The following is a 25,234-nucleotide window of genomic DNA, read 5'->3' as shown; positions in this document are numbered from 1 at the left end:
TTGTGGAGCTAGCCTGCTGGACTCTGACATTACAGAGCCTTCCAGGGCTCTCTTAGCCACAGGCTTGTGTGAAGAGGGAGGGCATCGGGTCTCTTAGGGTCTTCTGATGCCTTGTAGGGATACTCATTAATACGTGTGCCTAATCTGTGTGGGGAGAGGGCCTGTCTAGCTTGTTTAAGCCTGCTACTTGAGTTCTTTTGGAATGAATGTTTTCACTAAATTTAGGAGAAGTAACATTTGTGTATTGTTTGAACCCTCAAATTAAAAAATGGTAACTATACAGTTTTCATGTGACATTTTTTGTGTGTACTTTTAGTCATGTATATGGCTCTATTTTATATAGTATTTATTTATATATATTTAGTATATGCATATATATATTTATATAGTATTGGAGGACTTACTAGATTACTAGATCTTTAACTGTCCATTTGTTTTTGTTCATTAGGTTCTAATGTGCCCAGAACATGAGACAGAGAGAATAAACATGTACTGTGAACTATGCAGAAGGCCAGTTTGCCACCTCTGTAAGTTGGGTGGGAATCATTCCAATCACCGGGTAACCACCATGAGCAGTGCCTACAAAACCTTAAAGGTATGGTTTGTTATTTTAGAAGTGGATTTATATGCTTGTTTTATTTTATTTTACCTTTATAGGAATTTTACCTGCAAGTATGTCTATGCACTGTGTGTGTACAGTGCTTGCAAGAGGGTCAGAGGAGGGCAATGGATTCCTGTGACTGGAGTTTCAGAGGGCTGTCACCCTCACTATGGGTGCTGGAAATCAAACCCAGGTTCTCTGGAAGAGCAGCCAGTGCTCTTAATTCCTAGCTGTCTCTCCAGCCCGGGAAGTAGGTTTTGATACCTGGTGATTTCATGACTCAGTTTATATGTATAAAATCATGATTTGTAATGTGGTCTGTTTCACTGAATGGAGTTACCAGTATAAAGTAAAACTGAATATATAATTATTAAAAAACTATAAAAATATAATTAATATATACTTATATTACATAATTAAATGTGTAAATATTGGAATAATTAAAATTATTTTATATATTTATATATTACCTAGCATATAATTTTTATGTTACACATATTAATATAAAATAAATTATACAATACATAAGTACATTATAAATATATTACATATGATTATATAATCATATATAATGTAATTATAAAAATTAGATATAAACTATTTAAAAGATAACTATCATAACATTTTTAGTTTTTTTGAGTGTGTTAAAGCTAGTTCTGAGGGGTGAGGGAGAAAGGAATTGGGACCCCATTAGGATCCTCCAGGGAGCTGGGTTCATTACCGGATCCTCTGGGTGCAAAGGTTAGAAGGCTCCTGAAAATGTTCAAGTTTGATGGTCAGTAGCAGAGTAGGCAGTTGTATGGTGCTTTTTAAAATTTTGTTCTTTTTGCTATGAAGAGTTTTAAAGGAACTAATGCACCCTTAAGCTTCCCTTTTAGCAAATTGTTCCCTTGGTTTAGCAGTATGTGTGCAGATTGCCCTGTATGTGGCTATATACACAATAGTGTCATATGTCTGTGTCGTGGACAGGTTTGGCCATTGTAGCTTCCATTTCTCTGTTCCTTTGCTTTTTGGTGTTTTAGTTAGGGTTTCTATTGCATTGGTAAAACATTACAGCTAAAAGCAACTTGGGGAGGAAGGCTCTTATTTCCTCTTATTCTTCCAGACAACAGTCCGTCCCGGAAGGAGTCAGTCCAGGAACTCAAGCCAGAGAGGAACCTGGAGGCAGGAACTGGAGCAGAAGCCGCGGAGGAACACTGCTTACTGGCTTGCCCTCCAAGGCTTGCTCAGCCTGTTTTCTTACCACCCAGGCTCACTTTCCCAAGGGCGGCTCCGCCCACAGTGTGCTGGGCCCTCCCACAGCCATCATTAGTCAAGAAAACTGGCCACAGACCAGGATAGGGGGCATTTTCTGAGGTTCCCTCTTCCTAGATGACTCTAGCTTTTGCCAGGTTGATGTAAAACCAGTCAACTGGAAGTTTGATCAGCTCTCAGATATTATCAATTACCCTGTGATTTCAGTTTGATCAGCTCTCAGATATTATCAATTACCCTGTGATTTCAGTCTGCTTGGCAGGGCTGGGAAGCGTTTATTTAGTTTTAGCTTAATCAGACTGACTGGATGGTGAGTCTTCATCCCAATGATTTAGAAGCTTTTCTTTCTTGGAGTCAGGGGTCTGGATGGTGGGGGACATGTGCAAACTTTACTCCTTTCTGGAACTTTCCTTGACCTTAGGCATGGTTGACTGGTATTCATTCTTGCGTACCTTTCAGCCGGTTTTCCCTTTTCTTCCTGTCTCTGTGGTTTTAGGCTTTAGAAACTCTGGCTTTCTTAGCTCCCACTTCAGGGAGACACTGGGATCCGGTTCAGGCCTTTGCCTTAAGCCATAGAAACTGCGGACAACAAGCTAGGATAGCCAGCTCTTCTGGTTTCCCATTGTCTTAGGAAAATGTCTCTGAGTTCTTTTTTTTTTTTTTTTGGATACAGGGTTTCTTTGTGTAGCCCTGGCTGTCCTGGAACTCACTTTGTTCAGGCTGGCCTCGAACTCAGAAATCCTCCTGCCTCTGCCTCCCGAGTGCTGGGATTAAAGGCATGTGCCACTCTTTGAGTTCTGGTGTAGAACGAGAGATTCCAGATGTCGTGCTCGGTTGTTTCCAGTGGGAAGCCAGATACGTTTTGTCCCTTTATCATGCATCTGCAGTTGGTCAGCTTCACAGGGCACAATCTAAAACATATCACACTTGTAAAAGGTTAGATTTCATGTGATCTTCCCCAGTTTTTATTAAATATACTATGTCCTTGGCACTAGTAAAGCTACAGTGTTGGTAAAACAATCCATATTTGCTGCTCCCAGACCCCACAAGCCTTTTTAAAATTTATTTATTTATTTATTTATTTATTTATTTATTTATTTGAGACAAGGTTTTGCTATGTAAACCAGGCTGGCCTCAAATTTGCCATAATACGCCTGTCTCTACTTCCCAAGTTGTGATCTACAGGCGTGTGGTACCACACCTGGGCAGAAAGGCTTCTGTGACCTCACATGATGTCAGCAAGCAAGCAATGGGTTCTATGGCAACATATACTTGCTGGGGATCCTCTAATTCAATTTAGTCCTGCCCTTGTCCTGCCTGGATGGGCTGTCGGATCCCAGCGGTGAAGGGCTTAGTCCACAGGGCTGTCTGTGCCTCTGCCCCACTGTGTATGCTAGCTGCAAACTCCATGTGGTTGGTTGGTTTGTTTAAAAGCCTTGTATCACATTGTTGTAAAAAGTTTCAGTTACTCACCCTCCTTGGGTCTAATTATTTTATCTGAGAGGCTCTCGGAACTCAGGAGGACACAAACAGCAATTTATTGTACAGGATATTACAACAGGTGCTGATGAAGAGATGCACTGGGAGAGGAATGTGGGAAGGGAAGAGCTGCCACGCCCTCTGGTCATGCACTCTGTGAGAACTTCCTTTGGCACTGCTGTTTGGAAGTTCTGAATTCTCTTTTAATAGAAGCCTCATTGATAGGCACACTGGATTAATTTTGAGAACTAATGGTCACCTCCACCTCGGAGCTTCTCTTCCCTGGAGGTTGTGAGGTAGGACTGAATCTTACCTGTCTAGTCATGCCTCTGTGTTCTTAGTGACCATCTCCTACCCTGAAGCCAGCTGCCTCTTGAATCATTAGCTAAATAAATAAATAAATAAATAAATAAATAATTTTGGAATTAAGGGATTTAGGAGAGTAATATCAGGAAACTACACAGCTATCATTTATTGCACGTTAATTTCTTTCATTTCAGACTTTCAGAACAATATTCCATAATACACTTCCCAATTTACATTCTCTTTAGTAAGGGGCTTGTCTAGATTTGTCATTTGCTAAGAGTAACAAGTCTCCTTTACACTTAGTTTTAGATTTAAGCTGAGGGGGGACTGGATACACCATGTAAAAACACAGTACCACTTCTTTTATTTTTGTCCAGTTGGGTGTTGAATTTCAGAAATGAGCATCATGGAAGGGTAACCTTGCATTGTCTTGTGTCTACTGTGTGTTGAATCTGCTGAGCTAAACACCAGGTTTCTTATCTACGCTGTAGTGTGTGTCAGGTTGAGAAGGTGTGTTTTCAATTCTGGAAACCGCTTGCACTTTTGGAGAAACTGGCTTAACCAGTTAATAGAGAATGACCCATTGCTAGCTAGCAGTTTTGCTAGCTGAGGCTAGGATATTTTCTGTCCGGTGACTCGCTTGGCTTCTGCTAATAGTGACAGAAACACACACATGGGCTAACAGTAGAGCCGCTCTTCTCCAAGGCTGCCTGCCCTTAGTCTTCCTGAATGGGGGGGGGGACCCCAGAAAGGGTCTGCATGGGGGTTCGTGTTGACTTTTTCCTCTCACCATTTGTCCCCCTAGGCTTTTTGATCCTGGAGTGTCCTGAAATGATGATGCACGTTCACTGTCTCTCCTGGTCTGGTCTCACCTCAGTCACTGAGCCTTTCCATTGCTGGAAAGTTGGGGCTTTTCTAAGAGCTTTCTCAGCCTCTCACATCACTACACAGGTTTCCTATTAAGCTTTGTTGTGGCTCATCTTACTTTAAACTGTTCACTCTGTAACCACATCTGAGGAATTTCTGAGTTTTCCATCTGTTATTTTCATAAATGTCTAAGGACGAGTATTACTCCTTTTCTGTTTGCTCTTCTCAAAACCACTTTGATTTTAGACAAGTTAATAGTTTCACACAAGTTTCTACTTTCAGAGAAGCAAAGAAATGCAAGCACTCCTGTTAGCAGTCCCCACTGCATAGGGAGAGACTTGGTGTAGCATTTGTATTTCAGGGTGTGCGAGATGTTTGTGGTGAATATTGTTGTCAGAGTCGTTGAAGTAGGTTAGCACTTGTTGCTGTTGTAAGTGTTGGTAGTATAGGGCTTTCCCAACATGGTGGTGGGTAACATTTGACTATAAAATGCCCTCATGGGTTCTTGAATTTGGACACTTATTCCCATTTTGGAAGGGTATGGAACCTTTAGGAGATGAGGCTGGGCTGGCGGAAATGTGGGACCGTACAGTTCTATCCCATGTGGATTCTAGCTGAGCTCATTGTGAACAACATAAATGGCTGTGCCATGCTCCTGTTGCCCCAGCCCTGGCTGCCCTGGCTACTGTGCCCTTACCTGCTGTGATGGACTTGTGTCCTCTCAAATGGAACCAAAATAAACCTTCCTTCCCATAAGTTATATCTTTTAGTTACTGTATCACATCAAGGAAAAAAAAATAAGACAGTAGCTTGAATATGCCACATTGTAGGTTCTTTTTCAAGCACTACCCTTGCACAGAAAGTACCACACATTTGTTTGTCCAAAGGTTTTATTCTGGGCATCTCTAGAGATGAAGAAGCAAGGCTGATATTACCTTTGAACTCGTGCATTCTGAGTGCAGGGGGCAGGCTAGATATGCATTTCTCCCCTAGACTGCTCACAGGAACAGATTGGCGCTGTTGTTGAATGACTTTTCCTTCATCGTGTTTACTAGTGTTTCACTGATGCCTTTTATTTGGGATATGATATATAAAGGGGAAAAATAGTTCTTAAACTTGGCTTGGACTTAGCCTCTCATAGGACCTTTGGGACAGCTATAGAGGCCAGCCTACTCCTACTTCACAGGGTCTTAGCTTTGTGGTGTGACTTTCTTGGGAAGATGCGAATAAGTACCTTCTCACCTCAGACAGGCACTGAATTGATGTCAGACTAGAACAATCTAGCAGAGTCTAATTTGGCAAGTTAATGAGCTCATTGTGGTTACTTATGGAAGCACAGATGGCTCACAGCTGGGTCACTGAAAAGCCCACGCCAGCTGTATCCCTTATCCCCGTGTTGGGGGTTGCAGGCAGCTTGGCTAGTGAGAGAGTTAAGGACTGTGTAACCTTGGGAAGGGATGGTCTGATTAATCTTGTAATTTTCAGGAACTTTCTGAGATTTGTGAGATTGGTCTACTTTATGAGTCTTGAGTAGTCCCTCTTTGTGATGGGCCAAACTGTTTAAATTGTTGCATGTCAAGTCCTTAGGACACTCATATTCACACCAAAAGGTTATATTGTTTTAGCAAGTAAGGACATTTATTGTGGATGAAAAAATACACACATGCAGTAGGTACACAGAGAGACAACCTCTGCAAAGTAGAGGGGGACTTGAAAAACTTCTCCCCCACAAATAATCCAGTCTCTTCCCTAAAGCCTCTACTTTAGGGCTGGTCAATTTGAAGCTGATATTACCTTTAAACTTGCGTATTCTGAGTGCAGGAGCCATGTTAGTTATGTATTACTCTCTTAGACTACTCGTATGAAAGAGGCTTTGGTGCTGTTGAGATGGTATGTCGTGTCGTGTTCTGATCTGGTCTTGAACTCCTTGTATGTCCAGCAGTATGTCTTCTGGTGTCAGACAAAGCTGCCAGGGTTTTGTCTCAAGTCAAAAAATTGAAGAAGAGGCTGGCCATCTTGGAGATTCGATACTTTTATTACCAAGCCATGGTCCTTCTCCCTATATGTCTGCCTACCAGGAAGTCTTATCTCCTAGTCTCTCCATCCCTTCTCTCAGACATCACCCTGACTGATTTTTTGGGGCTTGGGGGCAATGACCATGACTAGCTGCTTTGAGCATACAAAGGGTGGACAATGGGGGGCGGGGCAGATGCAGCTCTGTCACTGTAGTCAAGAAAAAACAGTGTCTGTGCTCCTGCTTGTGTCCCCAGTATGTGCTTTTCAGGGACAGTGTTAGACTTGGCATCTGGCTTGCAGTGTGAAGTTAAATACTCCCTAATCCTGGAGAGCGGTTATGTTACTTAATTATGAGTAGGTTTCTGGTTCAGCGATTGACTGTGGTATTTGTACCTTACGAACTCTGGGTTCTTTGGATGGGTAAAATGCTTGGTCAAAATGGAAGATTTTCTATCTCTTTGTAGGATTATTAGCCTGTAAAGTCCCATTTTCTTTTCTTTGTTTCTGTCTGTCTGTCTGTCTCTCTCTCTCAAGGATTACAGGATTGTACAGCCATGTCTGGCTCTTACAGTTGATTGATATGGACGCTGCAGATTCATCTAAGACTTCGCACATGCTTGGAACGTGCTCTTTCCCTAAGCTAGATTCCCAACTCATTTTGACATTTGTGTCCAGAAATCTTGCTCCTTTCTTGTCGGCCACTTCCTCTTTCTGCAGTGAGCACTCCCAGAGGGCTTCTATGTATCTGGTTGCTGGGTGTCCCTCTGAGACTGACATGGGTCCTGCAGAGCCAGTCACATCTATTTCTGTACACATCCTCTTTCACTCTCCAGTATAAAGAGGAAGATAAAGTAGATCAGAGACTTACTTCTTGAATTCTTAAACACCAAGTTGTCTCTCTTCTTGCCCTCACTTCACATTTCATGTGAGCAGCAGTTAGCATCCAGGAGAGCACTCCTCCTGAGCATCAGACCGACTAAGCCCTGGGAGGTGCTTCCTGGCCTTTCTCATTTTCATTTAGACTTAATACAGTTTTCTGTTGTGACTTGGTAGTCCTACCAAAGTGCTCTCAAGTGGTTTTTGCTTTTTAAAAATAGATTCCAGATTCAGAAAATTATTCAAAACATATATTTTTTAGACAAAACTAGAGATTACACCAAAACCTGCGATGTAATTTCTCTGAGAAATTATAGTGTTCAGAATAGCTAATTTACAAACAAATTAGTTGAAAATCCATGTTTTTTTACCAGTCTACAGTGAATGAATAGCAAGGATGGAATGAGCTGGGATTATTTTGGATTGATCTTTGGTATTTTTTCTGGTGTGTGTGTGTGTGTAAATTGTGAAATGTGAGGGAAGACTATACTATTTGAGCTGCTATACTATTTGACCTTCGGTTTGCTTAGAAGCCTTAGAATCAAGAATTCTGAGAGTGCTAAACAATGAAAAGTTCTACTTGCACATTTGGAATTTTTGACTGTCACCCCTTCCTCCCCACCCCCACCCCTGACCTTCACTTAACCTTTCAGATGACCTTGAACCTATGTGCTAAGGCCAGTAAATATTTACCTTGAGCTAATCACCATAACTGGTTTTGCTGATCCTTCGTCAGGAAGGAAGAGCACCATGTAATTTACAAAATTGCATTAAGTCTTTGTTGAGTTATTTTTATATTTGTGTTCTGTGTGTTTCCACAGGAGAAACTTTCAAAAGACATTGATTTCCTTATTGGCAAGGAAAGCCAGGTGAAGAGTCAAATTTCTGAACTAAACTTGCTAATGAAAGAGACAGAGGTAAGTTGTGAGCTGGTCAGAGTGCCTTTCTAGAGTGCAGTCATCCAGACGTTGTCTTGTTTGTTCATAACATCCTGAATGTGTTCTTTGAGCTGGGAGTCATGTGACCTCGCATCCCTGTGTCCCTAGAACTCATGGAAACACATGCAGAATAGACTCCAGAGTGATCAGTGTTCAGGAGGAGCAGGGAAGATTAGCTTTCAACACTGACCGCATGTGAACATGAACAGATAGCCTTTGAAAGGCTACTGTATGTGATAGGCCCAGGTTATCTACAATCCCAGGTCCTTCTCAATACATGTTCAGACTTGCTTATATACATAGAGATGAGTGTTCATGCTTGCTTTATTTGCAGCCATAAGGTGGAAACAACCCAAATGTCCATCAACAGTGGTATACAATTTGTGATGAGACTATTGGAGCTAATACTAGATCGTCTAGGTCTATCCTGCCATACATCGTATGGAAGGAATGATGCCGTGAGGACATTTATAGACATTGTCCAGAGCAGACTGCAGAGATGGTTTTGTGATGGTTGGGAGCACTGGTTGCTTCTAGAGCACCTGGGTTCAATTTCCAACGCTACATGGTGGTTCACAGCCATGTGTAGCTCCAGTTCCAGGCATCTACATGGTACACAGACATATGCAGGCAAAACATTCATATACAGCATATATATATATATATATATATATATATATGTATATATATATATATATATATATATTTAAGTGGCCAAGCAATGAGATTGGATTATATTTTAAAATTTCATAAAGTTGTCCTCCTTGAGGGAGAATCAGCACTGCAGAGGTTATAAGGTGGCTGCTGATAGACAGTAATGTGCTTTTATCTGAATGTTCTGCTGGTCTACAGGCTACACAGAGAAACTCTGTCTTATCCCCGCCCCACTCCAAGCAAATTAATGCCATGTGTGTTTCCATCCTTAATGCTTCCTCAGTGATGATGAGGCAGTTTTGTATCTGCAATCATAATTTTTATCTATGCATATTTCTGAGCTTAATGTGGAAAACCATTGAGAGAGTCTTACTGTCCTCTGAACTTTTCCTTTAAAAACTGAACTAGAACAAAGTATATTGGCAAATACGAAAATATAATAAACCCCATCACTTTGTATGTTACATTAAAAACCAAAAAAAAAAAAAACCACCAAAACCAAACTTGAACTGATGGGGTTAACAATGGAGTCTGAACAGCATTCCTTTCCCAGCGCAGAGGATGCTGGGAATTCAGCAGTGTCCCAGCAGTGTCCCTGGCAGTGCTTGTCCCTGAAGACTTTGCTGTTAGATCTGTTGTGATGGACAATCCCAGCGCTCACTGGAGTCTTTCAAAGTCACCTGAGCCCTGATTTTATAAAAATTCAAATCATTTGGCCCAGGCAGGGTGACACAGACATGGAATCTCAGCACTAGGAAGGGTGAGGCAGGAGGATTAACATTGAGGCCAGCCAGGTTATGTAAACAAAACAAAACAACACAACAAAACAAAACCCCAAATCAACATGTTTATAATATGTAGTGCAGATAGTTTGTTTTATGAAACGGAAAAAAAATTATGCAGTGATAAGAATGTTTAGAGTATGTGACACAGTAGTATGCTTTTCATGTAAACAATCCTTAATCATCCGCATAAGAGTCTGAGTAATTTCTATTATATTTTGCATGGGGGAGGGAGAGTGATGGGCACCGAATCCAGAGCTCACACTCAGCTACAGCTTAGCCCACAAGCACATGGCTGGGTAAGGATTAAAGAAAATTCATTTTAAAGACCTTGAGAACGTTGCTTATAGTTCTGTGGCTGCAATGTAGCGTTAGGATAGCCTCCTGTATTTAGAAGTATTCCTGAATTTGAGATGAGTTGCAGACTCTCCAGAATTGTGCTCTTGCTACATTTGTGGTTAAGTCAGTTCCGTTCTGCCTTTAACCAGTTTTATCACTGAAAATTGCTTCTCATTTGATCGAATCATTTTTCTGTTGCCGGATTTTAATGGTACAAAGTTCTGACGTCACAAAGCAAATAGAAACGGAAGCCGACAGTTGTTCTTTATGTGCCTCACCCCAAGCTACTGCTTTGAAGATTTTTGGAAGCAGACAAAAATTTTTCTTTCCAACATCCGGCCTCGTTTTGTTGATATTATGTAGGGTGTCAGGAGAAGACCTCGATGGGGTTTCTGGCTAAGATAATGCGTGTGTTCTATACTCGTGCAATGGAGAGATTGGGTTCAGCACGAGGTAACACGTGTGTGTGGTTTACACTAGTGCAACGGAGAGAGGGCGAAGGAAGAAGCGCTGGCGCATTTTGAAAAGCTCTTTGAAATCCTGGAAGACAGGAAGTCGTCTGTTCTGAAAGCCATAGATGCCTCTAAGAAACTAAGACTAGACAAGTTTCACACTCAGATGGAAGAGTACCAAGGCCTTCTAGAGAATAACGGGCTCGTGGGGTATGCTCAGGAAGTGCTGAAGGAGACGGATCAGTCTTGCTTTGTGCAGACGGCGAAGCAGCTCCATCTCAGGTACCTGCTTGGCTCCTTGGCTTCTGAAAACCTCCGCTGGCCGTGTAGCTCCTGGGGGTGGCTTAAGGAGCAGCCTGGCTCTGCCGCGTCCTGGGTTCTGAATGCAGTGTCCATTTCCTTGGCCTGCCCTGTTGCCAGTGTTTAGTGTGACTTGCCTTTTCAAAGAATGGCTTTTACGTGACATTTGTCTGCCCACAGAATACAGAAAGCTACGGAGTCCCTGAAGAGCTTTAGACCTGCAGCCCAGGCTTCTTTTGAAGACTATGTTGTTAACATATCGAAACAAACAGAGGTGCTTGGAGAGTTGTCCTTTTTCTCCAGTGGTAAGTGGTGAAAGCCGTGCTCCCCCCCCCCCCCCCGGGCTGTGTGTGTACCGCAGATGCACATCCCTTCCCCTTTGACATACATTGCTCTTGATCATCTATCCTGGAACTTGAGTTTCCATGTACAAAACTGTACCCCTGGCTTTTTAAACATTGTGTACGTGGCATTACACATTACATTGGTCTAAAATTATAAGCTTATGATATCGTTAGTTCGTGAATTCTGGCTTTAAGTCTATTCTGATTTCCAGCCATATATTGAATTAGGGCCCTCTGTGAAGATCTCAGCTTGATTTTATACCCTTTCTGAAGGCCGAGTCTCTCTATATAGTCAATCTTCTGAGGACTGCTGTAGGAGGGTCCTGACTTCAACAGCTGACTCTTAGAAACACCCTCACAGGCCACCCCATCACAAGGAGGGCTTCCTTCCATTCTCACATCTTAATACATTTGCCTTGCAGAGGTTTCTCTTCATGTGAAGTTGAAGCACCACAGACTAAGTGCTAGCCAGATGCTCAGTGGTTAACAGCAAGTACTCTTGCTAAGGACCAGAGTTTGATTCCCAGCTCCCACATCAAGTGCCTCACGGCCACCATAGTGCCAGCTCCAGGGGCTCTGGTAGCTTCTGGCCTCAGAAGTGGCATTCACTTACACAACTTAATCCCCAAACATAAGAGTTTTTAAACCTGTATTAAAAAAAAAAAAAAGATGCTTTCAGACTGGAAAGATGGCTCAGTGGTCAAGAACCCTGGCTGCTTTTTCAGAGGTCCTGAGTTCAGTTCCCAGCAACAACATGGTTGCTCACAACCATCTGTTATATGATCTGATGCCATCTTCTGGCATGCAGATGTGCATGCAGACAGAGCACACATATACATTAATTAAATAAATAAATATTCTTAAAAAGCTGTTTTTCGAAAGACAAAATTTGTCTTCTGAAAGGTTAAAAACTGTGGCTTGCAGTAGCACCTCTTCTTTTTATACGTATATCCACATCTGCTATCTATTATGGGTTTAGTTTTCCAGGTAGGTGTTTGTTTCATGTCAAATGCTGATTTACTTCCGAGACTCTTGCTTCTGCACATGTCAGTTGCTTTCTGCTTACTTTTTGAGTCTAAGGTTTTTACCTATGGATCCAAACATTGCTCCCTGCAAGGGTGAGGTCGATGTGGGTAAACATGGGTTATGCACAGTGCCAAGGGCCAAGAAAAAGCTGGGGAGAAGACAGGGGAAGCCTGCATTTCCTGCCTGTGGATATATTTAATATCCCCTACATGCCCATCCTTATAGGGACCATGTGGCTGAAAATGCTCTGTGATTCGGCCCTGTTTAGTTTTTTAGTTTAACATTAAAGCATGCTGTGGGGGTGGTTTCTGATCCTACTTTGGCTGTGTAATCTTCAGGCATGTTAGTGCACTGTCGGGCTTCCTTATAAGAGGCTCGTGCCTATACGAGGCTGTGGGATAAGTGAAAGGAAGTGGGGCCCTTCCCTTATTTTATTTCCTCCTGTGTGGTCTGATGTAGATGGGGGTATGTGTGTGGGCATACATGCTGGTGTATATGCAATTTATCCATGCTGAACTCAAACTTAGTATGTAGCCAAGGGACACCTTGAATTTATTCTCCTGGCTGTGCTGGTATTACAGGCATGTGCTGTCTGTCATACCCAGCATACATGTAACTTATAGGCCTTACTGATAGACCATCTGATCCAAGCTTCCAAGTTTAGTGTATAGAAAGGTTATGCATGTGCACCAAGATTTAGCTGTGATGTTGGTCTACATTTGATTTTTGTTTTTTTGAAAAACCGTATAGCCTAGGCTAATCTGCAATTCATTATGAAGCCCAGGCTGGCCTTGTATTTATAGTGACCCTAAGTTCAGAGATTACAAATGTGAACTACTATGGGGGCTATAAACATTATGCTTTCAGCAAAATATTAGGAACCTATTTCCCCTAAGTATATAAATCTTGGTCCATACAGTGGAATTTCTTATGGCAAAATATTGGCAGGATCTAAACAAGGCTGTTACACTGATTCGGTTGAAATTGCCTAAATATTTTTTTTTTTTGATTTTCCTTTTTTAGTTTCTGGTTTTCTTTTCTTTTTCTTTTTAAAAGTGTGTGTGTGTGTGTGTGTGTGTGTGTGTTGTATTTCATGTGTGTATGTGTAGACCAGAGGCCAGAGGTTGGTAACGTGTATTGCTCAGTTATTTGTCTGATTCTTTTGAAATAGGGCCCCTCAGTGGACCCAGAGTTCACCAATTTGGGTAGCCTAGTTGGCCAGCAAGCCTCAGAGATCCACCTGTGTCCTCCCCCCCCCCCCCCCCGCCACCCTACCCCCGGCCCAGAGCTGGTGGAATAGACACCTGCCACCACTACCAGCTTTTCTGTGGGTGCTGGAAACATGAACTGGGCCACTCAGGCTTGCATGGTAAGCACTTCACCAGCACCTGCTTCATCAGAAAAAGTATTTGACTTTGAAAGTCTACATTGGTAAATATTAAAGAAAATGCTCATTAGAGTTTGGTTGAAAAATCACAAAACTTTAACATTTTTAAGTACTAAAATGATTTATGTAAGGTTACATCAAAATGTCAACTCCAGAGGTATGACTCATGATGGGTAAAATCTATGGTTTTAAAAAAGTAGAATTTCCAGTGTTTCAGAATTAATAATGATACCACTTAATCCTGTTTTAGTTTTTCTTTTCCAATTCAATTATAATTACAGACTTACCTTATTTGAGGTTTACTGTCTCCTTAGGCCTAATATTATAAATCTGGAAATTTCTTGGATATCATAGAAGCTGCCAGTACTTTATTTTTGCGGAGGGAAATGCTGTCTTAACATCGTTTTCTATGTCATAATTCTTTCAGGCATAGACATTCCTGAGATCAACGAGGAACAGAGTAAAGTGTATAATAACGCCTTGATAGACTGGCATCATCCAGAAAAGGACAAAGCCGACAGCTATGTTCTAGAATACCGCAAGATTAATAGAGACGAAGAAATGATATCATGGAATGAGATAGAAGTTCACGGCACAAGTAAAGTTGTCTCCAACCTTGAAAGCAACAGTCCCTATGCGTTCCGAGTGAGAGCTTACAGGGGTTCTATCTGCAGTCCCTGCAGCAGAGAATTGATCCTGCATACTCCTCCAGCTCCAGGTACTGGGAATCCAGGAGTCAGGAACACAGAAGGGGAGAGGCCCAGAAGTGTAGAGTGTCTCCATAGGGTAGACCTACTTTGAAACCAGCTTTGTGCTTTGGAAAAACTCTAGACAAATAGATTACACACTTGGGTGAGATTTAGAAATGGCCTGAGTTGACAAATATCACTTCATAGGCTGTATTAGATTTTGATTGATATCAGACCCCCCCCCCCCTCCAAAAAAAAGACATGTTAACGATTGGGGCTAAATTGGCATCAAAGTGGTATGAGTGCTATTTTAAACTATTAAGATGGCATGCTTGGCTGAGCTTGGGAGAGCATGCCTTTAATTCCAGTACTTAGACAGCCAGTCTGGTCTGCATAGTGAGTACTAGGCCATCTAAGTGCAAAATCGTAAGACTGTCTCAAAGCAAAGAGCCCAAACCATAAAACAGTAGCATGGTTCATGATCAGTTAATGGCAATGTCTAACATATAGGGTATTGATAGTTATTTTTTAAATTCGTTGGCATGATTTGTCTGACTTGCCCAGGTTTTCTCTCCAGGTCTGCTTCTCTGCACACGAGGGCACACGAGGGCACAAGAGGGCACACGAGGGCACAGGAGGGCACACGAGGGCACACGAGGGCACAGGAGGGCACACGAGGGCAGAAGGCATACTTTAGGACCACATTGCAAGCTTTTCTTCTATATAGAAAGCTCCTTGTTTCACATTGCCCCAGCTCTCTCTTCAGGATATGTTGACATTACTTGTTATTTATTAGACAGGTTGAAGAGCTTTACTGGCTAGGAAGGACATACAGGTTAGTTGGAGCCTACTGCAGTGTTTTCATAGATGGGGGATGCTTAGAAGTACAGTTGTTCTGACTCACGGTAGTGGGAACCATTTTTCCCTGCCCATCACTGCCTCAGACAAACTCAGTTGTTTTTGTAGGCCATGGACCCTACCCCTGTTTTAGTGCCTTATATACCCATATTTTCTGAATTCTGTCTTTCCTTTCCTTTTTTGTCCAAATATAAAAATGGGGTGTGTGCTTTTCAGAAATATTGTGGTTTAAAAAATATTTATAACATAGATATTGTCTTAAGAGTGTCATTGCTGTGAAGAGACACCATGACCACTGTCAACTCTTAAAAAGGACACATTTAATTGGTTGGGGCTGGTTTCAGAGGTTTAGTCCATTATCATCATGGTGGGAAGCATGGCAGCATCCAGGTAGACATGGTGCTGGAGAAGGAGCTGAGAGTTCTACATTTTGGTCCGAGGGCAGTAATGAGAGGCTGTGCACCACACTGAGTATAGCTTGAACATAAGTAACACCTTGAAGCCCACCTCAGCAGTGGCACACATCCTTTAACAGGGTCACACTTATTCCAATAAGGCAACACCTCCTAATAGTACCACTCCCTATGGGCCAAGTATTCAAATACATGAGTCTGGGGGTGGGGCACCCTATTAAACCACCACAGATACATAGGGTTGGCTATAATTATTTCTCTTGAGCGTTATTAAAACCAATAGAAAGGGTGAATTTTCAAGTGTCTAGTAGGCATTTAATGCTATATGCTATTTTTAAGTTTTTGAGTTTCTGGTCTCTGAAAGCAGAAAGATAATTCCAAATAAGGATGCTGTTTCTAGTAGTGGCTATATAGGGGGGAGGAGAAGGCATGCTAGAGTTTTATGTTTCTCTCTGCGAGAAGCCATGTAAGTAGTGGGACCATTCAGATTTACTGTGCAAAGTAGGAGATATAGAGATGGAAATGAATCAGGAATAACTATGCCAGGACACTAGCCATCACCAAAGAGAAGGATCTGCCTGTATACGGGGACTGGGTTTAGCTTGCTGGCAGCCATTTTTTTTTAAGTGTCATATAATAAAGGTAGATGTACTATTGTAAGCATACAGTTTAGTGGTAGAAAGTACATTCATTATTGTACAGAGAATGTACAGTAGCACCGTTCACATCTTCAGAAAAAAATGTAAATCTCCCCTGAAAACTCAGGATCCCATAAACAACTCTTCAGGCCTCTCCCCGTAGACACTGGTAGTCTCTCTTCTTTCTCTCTGAGGATTAGACTATCTGGGTTCTTCAGGAGAGTAGACTTTGCAGCATCTGTCATTTTGCATCTGGCTTATTTTGTGTTGTCTGTGTTGTACTGTGTCAGGATTTCCATTTTTAAAGTTTGGTAACAGATCCTGTACTTCTACCATATTTTCTTTATCCATTATTCTGCAGATGGATATTTTTGTTGTGTATGCATTGACTAGCTACAAATGTTATATTTGAAACAGTTGAGTTAGCTCCATTCTATAAATATGGAAATTTAGAGTTTAGATGAATCTTTTATTAAATCTTTGTGCTGGATGCAAACCTCTCCAAACTGGAAACCCATGATGTTTTCAGAGAAAGGACCATCTTTCTCACATCTGTTGCATTGACTGATAAGGGAAAATATCTTACAAATTTTCAAGTTAAGAAAGTTTAGTCTATTTAGAAATATATACCACCTCTTAGTTTCAGCTCCTGGGAATCCAAAGTTCCTGACCTCACGGGCACCTGCCACTCATGTGCACATAACCGACCTCTCCCAATAATTAAAAATAATAAAATAAATATTTTTAGAAAATGGATGATTGGTCAAGTACATTCTATATATAGTAAATGCTGCTGACCCCAAGGTATATATTCATAAACATTCACAGCTATATAGAACATTTTCCTCTGCTTTGGTTATTTCTGAAGCTCTTCAGGGATCTAGAATATTCTAGAATGTACTGCCGCTTTGGAGTTGTACTATTTGGTTGCTGTCGTTGTCTGGCATAGTATGACAGCATCCCTGCATCTAAGCTATCAGATGCAGCTTTAAACTATGGAAATCCTGGAGGATGTCGCTCAGATTGCTGTGAGAATAATTTCAGCCTCCGCTCAGTTTTCAGTTTCCTGTTCGATGAGAAGTGTGGCTACAACACTGAGCACCTCTTGCTGAACCTGAAGAGAGACCGGGTGGAGAGCAGAGCTGGATTTAACGTCCTCCTGGCTGCGGAGCGCATCCAAGTGGGCCATTACACAAGCTTAGACTACATCATCGGGGATGTCGGAGTCACGAAAGGTAAACACTTCTGGGCCTGCCGCGTGGAACCGTATTCATACCTGGTGAAAGTGGGAGTTGCTTCCAGCGACAAACTGCAAGAGTGGCTGCGCTCTCCCCGAGATGCAGCTAGTCCAAGGTATGTTTTTTTCCCTCTATGGAGAACTTGACAACTACTTTAAAACTAAATATTAGCGTAGCCCAAGATCACCCTGAACACACCCTGGTTCATTACAGTTGGAACACTCGCTTCTCAGACCCAGGTGATTGGCTCTATCCTGTGGCTGTCTTAGGAAAGGTCTTAGTCACGGTATCTTGTATCCATTCACAGAATAATTAACATTTAATTTTCTATGAGGAAGCTAGTCTGTTTTGAATTCCTCTTGCTTATGACACAGCTTCACAGCTTAAATTTTGAAAGTTTCCCATAGTTGCCAAAATGTTTGTTAAAACACCCATCCAGTGAAACACCTTTAACTTCTGTGTCACAGTTGTTATCTAGTTTATTTACATAGCTTCTTAAAACTTTCCCACTGGTCCTTATGTGCTATGTGTGTTTCTTCAGCAGGTAAATTTCTTAAGATAGTGAATAATGAAAATTATGTAATTTAGTTTCCCTTAAATGAGGATAAGATGAACTGGCTTAGAAAATAGTGTTTTTGTTTTGTTTTGTTTTGTTTTGTTTTGTTTTAAACATTCAATCTGAATGGTTAAACATGAATGCTTAACATGTTATAATGAATGATAGGGCAAATGTTGTGCACAAATAATGACCTACTAATGAGCTATCCTAGGTAAAGGGCTAATGAAACACAATAGTATGCTCAGGTGTGAATATTGTAAATGGTAAATGTTTTACCGATGGTGAAGTATTTGTGTTGATGTGTAAGAGTTGGACAGCATGAGAAATAAAAGAAGCCAAATTAAAAAAAAACAGTAAAATATTGATGCACTATGATTCAAGATATATAAAAAGACAAGCTGTACACGGGGAAGAATGGAAGACTTGTGTATCAGAATTTTCTATTTTCACACTTTTCATGTGTCACAAAAGGAAAAACCAATTTCACTATTCTTAGTTGATGTGGAAATCACAACCAGGAAATAGGGGTTTCCAGAGGACAGTGAACCATGCTCTTATCTTGTGCTCCTGAGTGCCTGATTATTTACTTATCTCACAGATAAGAGCGTAGTTCTTTTTATTTTATGACTTACCATACATATTTAATCTCAAATTAGGCTCCTCGATTCTTCTGATTTCTTTCCAATGGAAATAAGCTTTTAAGTTGCTATTTGTATTTAAATTTAGATAAAAATGGATGCTACTGTGGTGAATTTGACACTGAGCACAGAGGACAACTCTGCAGGACAACTTATAGTCTGTGCTTTAGGTGTGTTCATGGAACATTTGTGTGTGTGTTAACTTTAGAGCAGTGTGCATTATTTTTTGAGTATGTTGAAGACCCTGCGAGACTGTGGCTGGAGGTGAGTCACTGTGTTTATTGTTGTGTTGTAGATATGAGCAAGACAGTGGACATGACAGTGGAAGCGAGGACGCCTGTTTTGATTCTTCACAGCCCTTTACATTAGTTACTATAGGCATGAAGAAATTTTTTATACCCAAGTCACCTACTTCCTCTAATGAACCAGAAAACAGAGTTCTCCCCATGCCAACGAGTATAGGGATTTTCCTTGACTGTGATAAAGGCAAAGTGAGCTTCTATGATATGGACCACATGAAATGCCTGTATGAGCGCCAGGTGGACTGTTCGCATACAATGTATCCGGCCTTTGCCTTGATGGGCAGCGGAGGAATTCAGCTTGAGGAAGCCATCACAGCAAAGTATCTGGAATATGAAGAGGATGTGTAGCTTGGACACCCCACGTGACTGATGAGGATAAGAACCGTGAACAAAGCCATGCCTTGATGTTAATCTAATTACATATCATTTACGTCTCTGTCACCACACCTGTTTGTACTGTGTGATTCTTTGTTTTGTCTTGTCCTGCTGTGACACACAGGGTCTTGCTGTGTAGTCCAGGCGGGCCTCAAACTCTGTTCTGTTATAGCCTCTGGAGGGCTAGGATTATAGGTGGGCACCACCATCCCCAGCTAGTGTATGGTTCTTAAAACTCAGAAGGACTTCACAACCTTGTCTCTTCCACGTCATTGTCCTACCTATTACAAATGGTGGGAGTGGAGGCTTTCTGTCTTAACTGGTCTAGAATAGATAACTTTACAATGGAAGTCCTTCTCTTTGGCCACAGGGACTCTAATTGATGTAAGTCTAATTGGTTATTCATGTCCCTTTGTTTGGGGGCTGGGGTGGGATACAAAGTATTTATTGTGGTTCTTTGAGCTTGTTTTTTTTTTTTTCCTTTTCATTTTGTATCATGTTCATGTCCAAAGAGAAGATATTTTTGAATGCTTACTGATAGAAACTAGTACTAAGCCATGTGTCTTGCATTTGATGTTAATAGAAAAATAAATTTATAGATAGGTAAAATGACAAAGGCCATAAAATGGTAGTATATTTAAGTAGAAAGTTGTGTATTTTAAAGTGTGTAACTACTGAGAATATTCATCGCCTGGCAAATGAATACTGCTTTTTTCCCTGTAGACCACAGACTGTATTAGTAAGGACATCTCTAACAGTGTCCTTGTTGTAATGCCCATTGTCTGGCACATGTAACAAGCATCGTTTCATATAAAAACACAGGGTTCTTGAACCCGTGCAACTTTTCACTACAATATAATTATTTCCAGGAAATGTTATCTTCAAATTTTCTTACTTTAGAAAATATTCATATTTATAGCAAAGAATTATTTTTCAGAATTACTAGGGAAGATGGACTGATAGTGAACACGTGTCTCTTTGTGTCTTGTGAATTTTATGGGTTTGGTACTTATGTTGTACATCAGGGTTTTATGGTTTTTGTTTACAAATCTGAGAAGTTCACTGCCCATTTTCAGCAGCATTGAAATACCAGACATGTTACATGTTACTACTGTCCAGTTGGATGGCATTATTTGTGGGCTCATTGTGTGGTCATAAGCACTTGTAGTGTGAATCAGTAAAGTACAAAATTCCTAGGAAATAATATGGAAAATCACAAGGATGTGTCTAGTCAGTTTTTATATCTTTTCTACATTGAATGTTAATTTCTGCAAAATTACCTTCTGATTATTTGAATTGCCTTTTTAAAAGTTAAAATGTCCAGACACTAAGACATGTTTTCAGCACTGATCATGTATGGAATGTTAACATTTTAGTAGAATAACCAAAGCTGTTTATTTTATTTATTTTTTCGAGGCAGGGTTTCTCTGTGTAGTCCTGGCTGTCCTGGAACTCACTCTGTAGACCAGGCTGGCCTTGAACTCAGAAATCTGCCTGCCTCTGCCTCCCAAGTGCTGGGATTAAAGGTGTGTGCCACCACTGCCCGGCTCTATTTGATTATTTTTAATGGAAGCCTGTTAGGCCAATCACACTGCGTCTGACGCAGCACTGACTGACACACACACACACCCCTAAGCTCGTGTAGAAAGGTGTGGAGGATTTGTGTTTAGTGATTGTCCTTCCTCTCCCATTTATATGTAGCACTTTATGACATAGGAAACAGAGAGAATGTGCAGTGTTACCTGGGTCATTGTGCAATAAAGCTGCTAGTGTCACCCGTGTGTGGGTTAGTGTGATACTCAATACTCATGTGAGCACATGTCCTGTAGACGTTTTAAAATATAAAGCTTTAACAGGAGTCAGAGAAGGAAGCTGTTCAAACACTGTATCACTCTATAGAAATTGCTTAGTGGAATTTCAATTTTTAATAAAAAATAAATAAATAAAGGGAAGCCAAGTGTAGTTATTCAAGTCTGCACTACAGGGATTTTTTACTCTGCTTTGTGGAAAACCGAAACAGAACACTTACTATAAGATGCTTTGTGGCACATGTTAATTTTTTTAATTAAAAAAGATTTATTCTTAATTACATGTATGCGAATGTGCATGTACACATGGATGTGAGCGCCCATGGAGGCCAGAAGTAGCGGATGCCCTGGCGCCAGAGTTAGAGGTGATTGTGATCTACCCAGCACTCGTGGAAAGGAACTGGAGACTCCTGGACCAGCAGTACTCACTCTTATTTTTATTTATTTTTTTAAAGATTTATTGATTTATTACATGTAAGTACACTGTAGCTGTCTTCAGACACTCCAGAAGAGGGAGTCAGATCTTATTACAGGTGGTTGTGAGCCACCATGTGGTTGCTGGGATTTGAACTCAGGACCTTCAGAAGAGCAGTCAGTGCTCTTAACTGCTGAGCCATCTCTCCAGTCCACAGTACTCTTAACCTCATATGTTAGTTTATTATTTTGAACATTTATTTAATTCTAGTATGATGCAGCTGATCTATTTCAATTGTCTGCTTATATTGTCATTTCTGGTCCACAGTTGATTACATTTTACCAGGTTTGCCTGTGTGCTTACGTGCAGGTGTGTGTGTGTGTGTGTGTGTGTGTGTGTGTGTGTGTGTGTGTGTATCAGAGAACAAGCTATGGAGAGTCAGTTCTTTTCTTTCACAGTATCTAACCTGGATTTTTAAACTCAGATCTCCAGACTGGCAGCAAGCACCTTAGCTCTTAGCTGACTCTAGATGGTTTCTTAACTGTTAACTTTTTTTATTTTTAAAGGCCAAGTACATTAAGGCTGGATTCCACTCATCTTTGTCTTATTTTCCATAAATTCCTTCCTCCTACCTTGGAGTGTAGAGACGCACTTGCCACCACTTAAGACGTACTAAACTCTCCATACGATTTTAATAAACCACACCTTGCACAACCCTGGATTTGCCTGTCTGCCTTTTGACTCAATCTTTAGCTGGTTTTCAGACAACAGGACTGAGGGTTTGTTTTTTTTTTTTCATAATGACTTGCTCATCCACTCCCCATTGGAGGGTTGTATTAATAATCTGAGGTTACTTCAGTTTGTTAATTAAAAAGCCTGACCTGTTTTCCGGGAAAGCAGGATAGTAGGGTTCTGGTCGATTTTTTTGTTATTACATAACACTGAAAAGCAGCTCCTGTGGAGTAAATGTAAGAACTTAGGTAGTAAACCTGACCATGACCAGATTGGCTGATAGCTCATGACGCTTGCTTCCCAGTGAACACAGATAACTTGAAGAGCTTGTTGAAAGCTGATTTTGATCTCTCAATCTCCTGTCCTTTGAAATGGGCAACTGATACACTTCTCTTAAATCGCTACCAGAGTTAAAATAGGGTGCACAGAAAGCTGTTAGCATAAAGCCTGGAATGGGTACTCAGCAGATAAGCATTTGAAGTGATTAATCCCACCCAGCAAATCTTTTAGTCAATTGTCGATATATTTTGCAAATAACCAACTCTAGTGTCTTAGTTAGGGTTTCTATTCCTGCACAAACATCATGACCAAGAAACAAGATGGGGAGGAAAGGGTTTATTTGGCTTACTCTTCCACATTGCTGTTCATCGCCAAAGGAAGTCAGGACTGGAACTCAAGCAGGTCAGGAAACAGGACTGATGCAGAGGCCATGGAGGGATGTTCCTTACCGGCTTGCTTCCCCTGGCTTGCTCAGCTTGTTTTCTTATAGAACCCAAGACTACCATCCTAGGGATGGCACCACCCACAAGGGGTCTCCCCACTTGATCACTAATTGAGAAAATGCCCCATAGCTGGATCTTATGGAGGCACTTCCCCAACTGAAGCTCCTTTCTCTGTGATAACTCCAGCCTGTGTCAAGTTGATACACAAAACCAGCCAGTACATCTAGTTCATGGAGAAGAGGCAAAGCCAAGCAAACACCTGTAGTGGAAGATCTGAGCTGAGCCCTTGTTTTAAACAGCAAGGTGCCCTTGTAATCCCTGCACTATACTTGCAAAGTCCCATCTCGCCCCTGTATTAGATACAATGGTGGAATCAAATCTTTGCTCAAAGTCCAAGGCAACTCAGAACTACTTTGAGAGCTAATTTGGACCTTCCTTGTAAATACTGTGAGGTCAGCTTCAAGGAAGCCCTCCTTTCAATTGCATTTCCTAAGTTTTCACTGAAGCCTAAAACCTTTTCACTGAAGCCTAATACATGCTGTCAGCCTCCCCTCTGTACCTCCACAGAGGAGTCATTCTCCTCCCCAGAACACAGCTGCTCAGTGTATTCCATCTTGGTGAGCAGTTCTCAAGTGGATGGAATTGTTAGATCCATTCCATTCCAGCAAGGAATTCCATTGTCTTCAATAGGCAGAATTAATCCCAGTAGCGCTCTGTCATTATTGGAGATGCATGTACATTTGTGGCAGTGTTCCTAGATCTGACTTTATTGTTGGCTTATTCAATTATACTCTTCCTTTACCCTAAATTATAAAAGACTTAAAGCGTCCCCCCACCCCTCATGAGCACCATGGTGCTGGGCGTTGAAGCCATGAGCTTACACAAGCCAGACAAGCACACTAACTACCACTGAGTGACATCTCCAGCTCAGAATTTTCACACGTGTGCATAGTCTTAATTGTCTTTCATTTCTGTAATTCTCCCAATGATTTTTTTTATGTCACTAGTTTTTAATCCAACCAAGACCACAATAACCAGAATCCTTAGACACATCCATCAAAGCTTGTTTAACCTGTGCACAGTTGGTTGATTTTGCAGCTTGAGAGCTGAAGTTATTTTATGCTTTCAAAGGCCCTTTATGGAACTGGAGAGGTCTCAGGATAGGATATACTAACTTTCTCTCCCCGCCCCTGACAACAGTAAAAATGGAGACTTCAAGGCAGAGAATGCTGCCTTGGTTGAGTTTCTACCTTTCACAAGATGCAGAAATTCTCACTAGGCTCATTACTGATACACCCAGGCATGAATTAGATCAGGAAAAGTGCCCATCTGGCCAGGTCACCTGGCTGAAATTATAAGCCGCTGAAGTACGAGTCCAGTCAAAGTCACAGGCTGCAGGATTTGGTAGTGACTCCAACCTTCTCACTGGCCTGGTAAGGAGGTTGAGTGGGGGCTGGGGAGTGTGGAGGTAAATGTCATTAGATCATTTAATTCCCAAATAAAAGACACAAAACCCTTAAGATTTAAAGCATTACAGCTGGGCATATATCAACCCTCTGTGCTATTTTGTTTACTACCCTGAGATGTCACTAGTCATGTTCCTCTTGGGCCACTCCTACACCAGCACTCATGATTCACCTACCCCCTAGTGACTTCTTTCTCTTCCTCCTCTCTATTATGTTCCTGCCTCAGATCCCAAGCCCGGAAACTTCACCACATTTCTCCCTTCTGCCCAGCCCAGGCTGTACCCTATTAACTAATTGGGTAACTTGGGAAGCAAGGTTTAAACGGCAGAAGCTGGTATATGTGAGGAACTCCTCAGGGATGCTTTATTCAACAATCAAGTCTCTTTTAAACAGATGAGGAAGACTAGAGCTGTAGATTTTTTTTTCTTGGATGACCTCAGGGAAGAGGAGCTCCTCACTGGAGGCGGCCAGATCTTGGGGGCCAGCATAGAGCATTTGACTACACAGCAGCAGCAGCAGCAGCAGCAGCAGCAGCAGCAGCAGCAGCAGCAGCAATAGCAGCAGCATCAACACCTACAGGGGAGGGCTGCTTTGCTAGCTCCCATTCCTGCACATGTCTCTTCTTCCTCCCCCTTCCCAAACTTTCTTTTCTTTCACGTCTCCGTCTTCCCTCTACAGAGTCTTTGGGGTGGTGTAGTCTCATCTTAAGATTTACCTTGAGCAGAAGCAGGTGGCCATTAAGCCCAGCACTCAGGAGGCA

The 25,234-nt window shown here is 41.5% G+C and overlaps 1 protein-coding gene across 2 annotated transcripts in view; it reads left to right on the top strand.

Annotated features, from left to right (window-relative positions):
- Nucleotides 1-21,417, top strand: part of Trim36 (tripartite motif-containing 36) — a 47,308-nt gene extending 25,891 nt beyond the window's left edge. For both annotated transcript variants that reach the window (NM_178872.4, NM_001170855.1), the window contains exons 4-10: nucleotides 449-595; nucleotides 8,221-8,316; nucleotides 10,593-10,846; nucleotides 11,045-11,169; nucleotides 14,049-14,339; nucleotides 17,275-17,572; nucleotides 18,950-21,417. In NM_178872.4, coding sequence (NP_849203.2) covers nucleotides 449-595; nucleotides 8,221-8,316; nucleotides 10,593-10,846; nucleotides 11,045-11,169; nucleotides 14,049-14,339; nucleotides 17,275-17,572; nucleotides 18,950-19,304 — 1,566 coding nt within the window. In that variant the 3' untranslated portion in view covers nucleotides 19,305-21,417. The remainder of the gene's footprint in view (nucleotides 1-448; nucleotides 596-8,220; nucleotides 8,317-10,592; nucleotides 10,847-11,044; nucleotides 11,170-14,048; nucleotides 14,340-17,274; nucleotides 17,573-18,949) is intronic.
- Nucleotides 21,418-25,234: the final 3,817 nt, after the last annotated feature.

Source organism: Mus musculus, chromosome 18 (assembly GCF_000001635.26).
Source record: "Mus musculus strain C57BL/6J chromosome 18, GRCm38.p6 C57BL/6J".
NCBI lineage: Eukaryota > Metazoa > Chordata > Mammalia > Rodentia > Muridae > Mus > Mus musculus.
The sequence above is the reverse complement of the archived record's forward strand: the minus strand, read 5'-3'. Positions and strand labels throughout refer to the sequence as shown.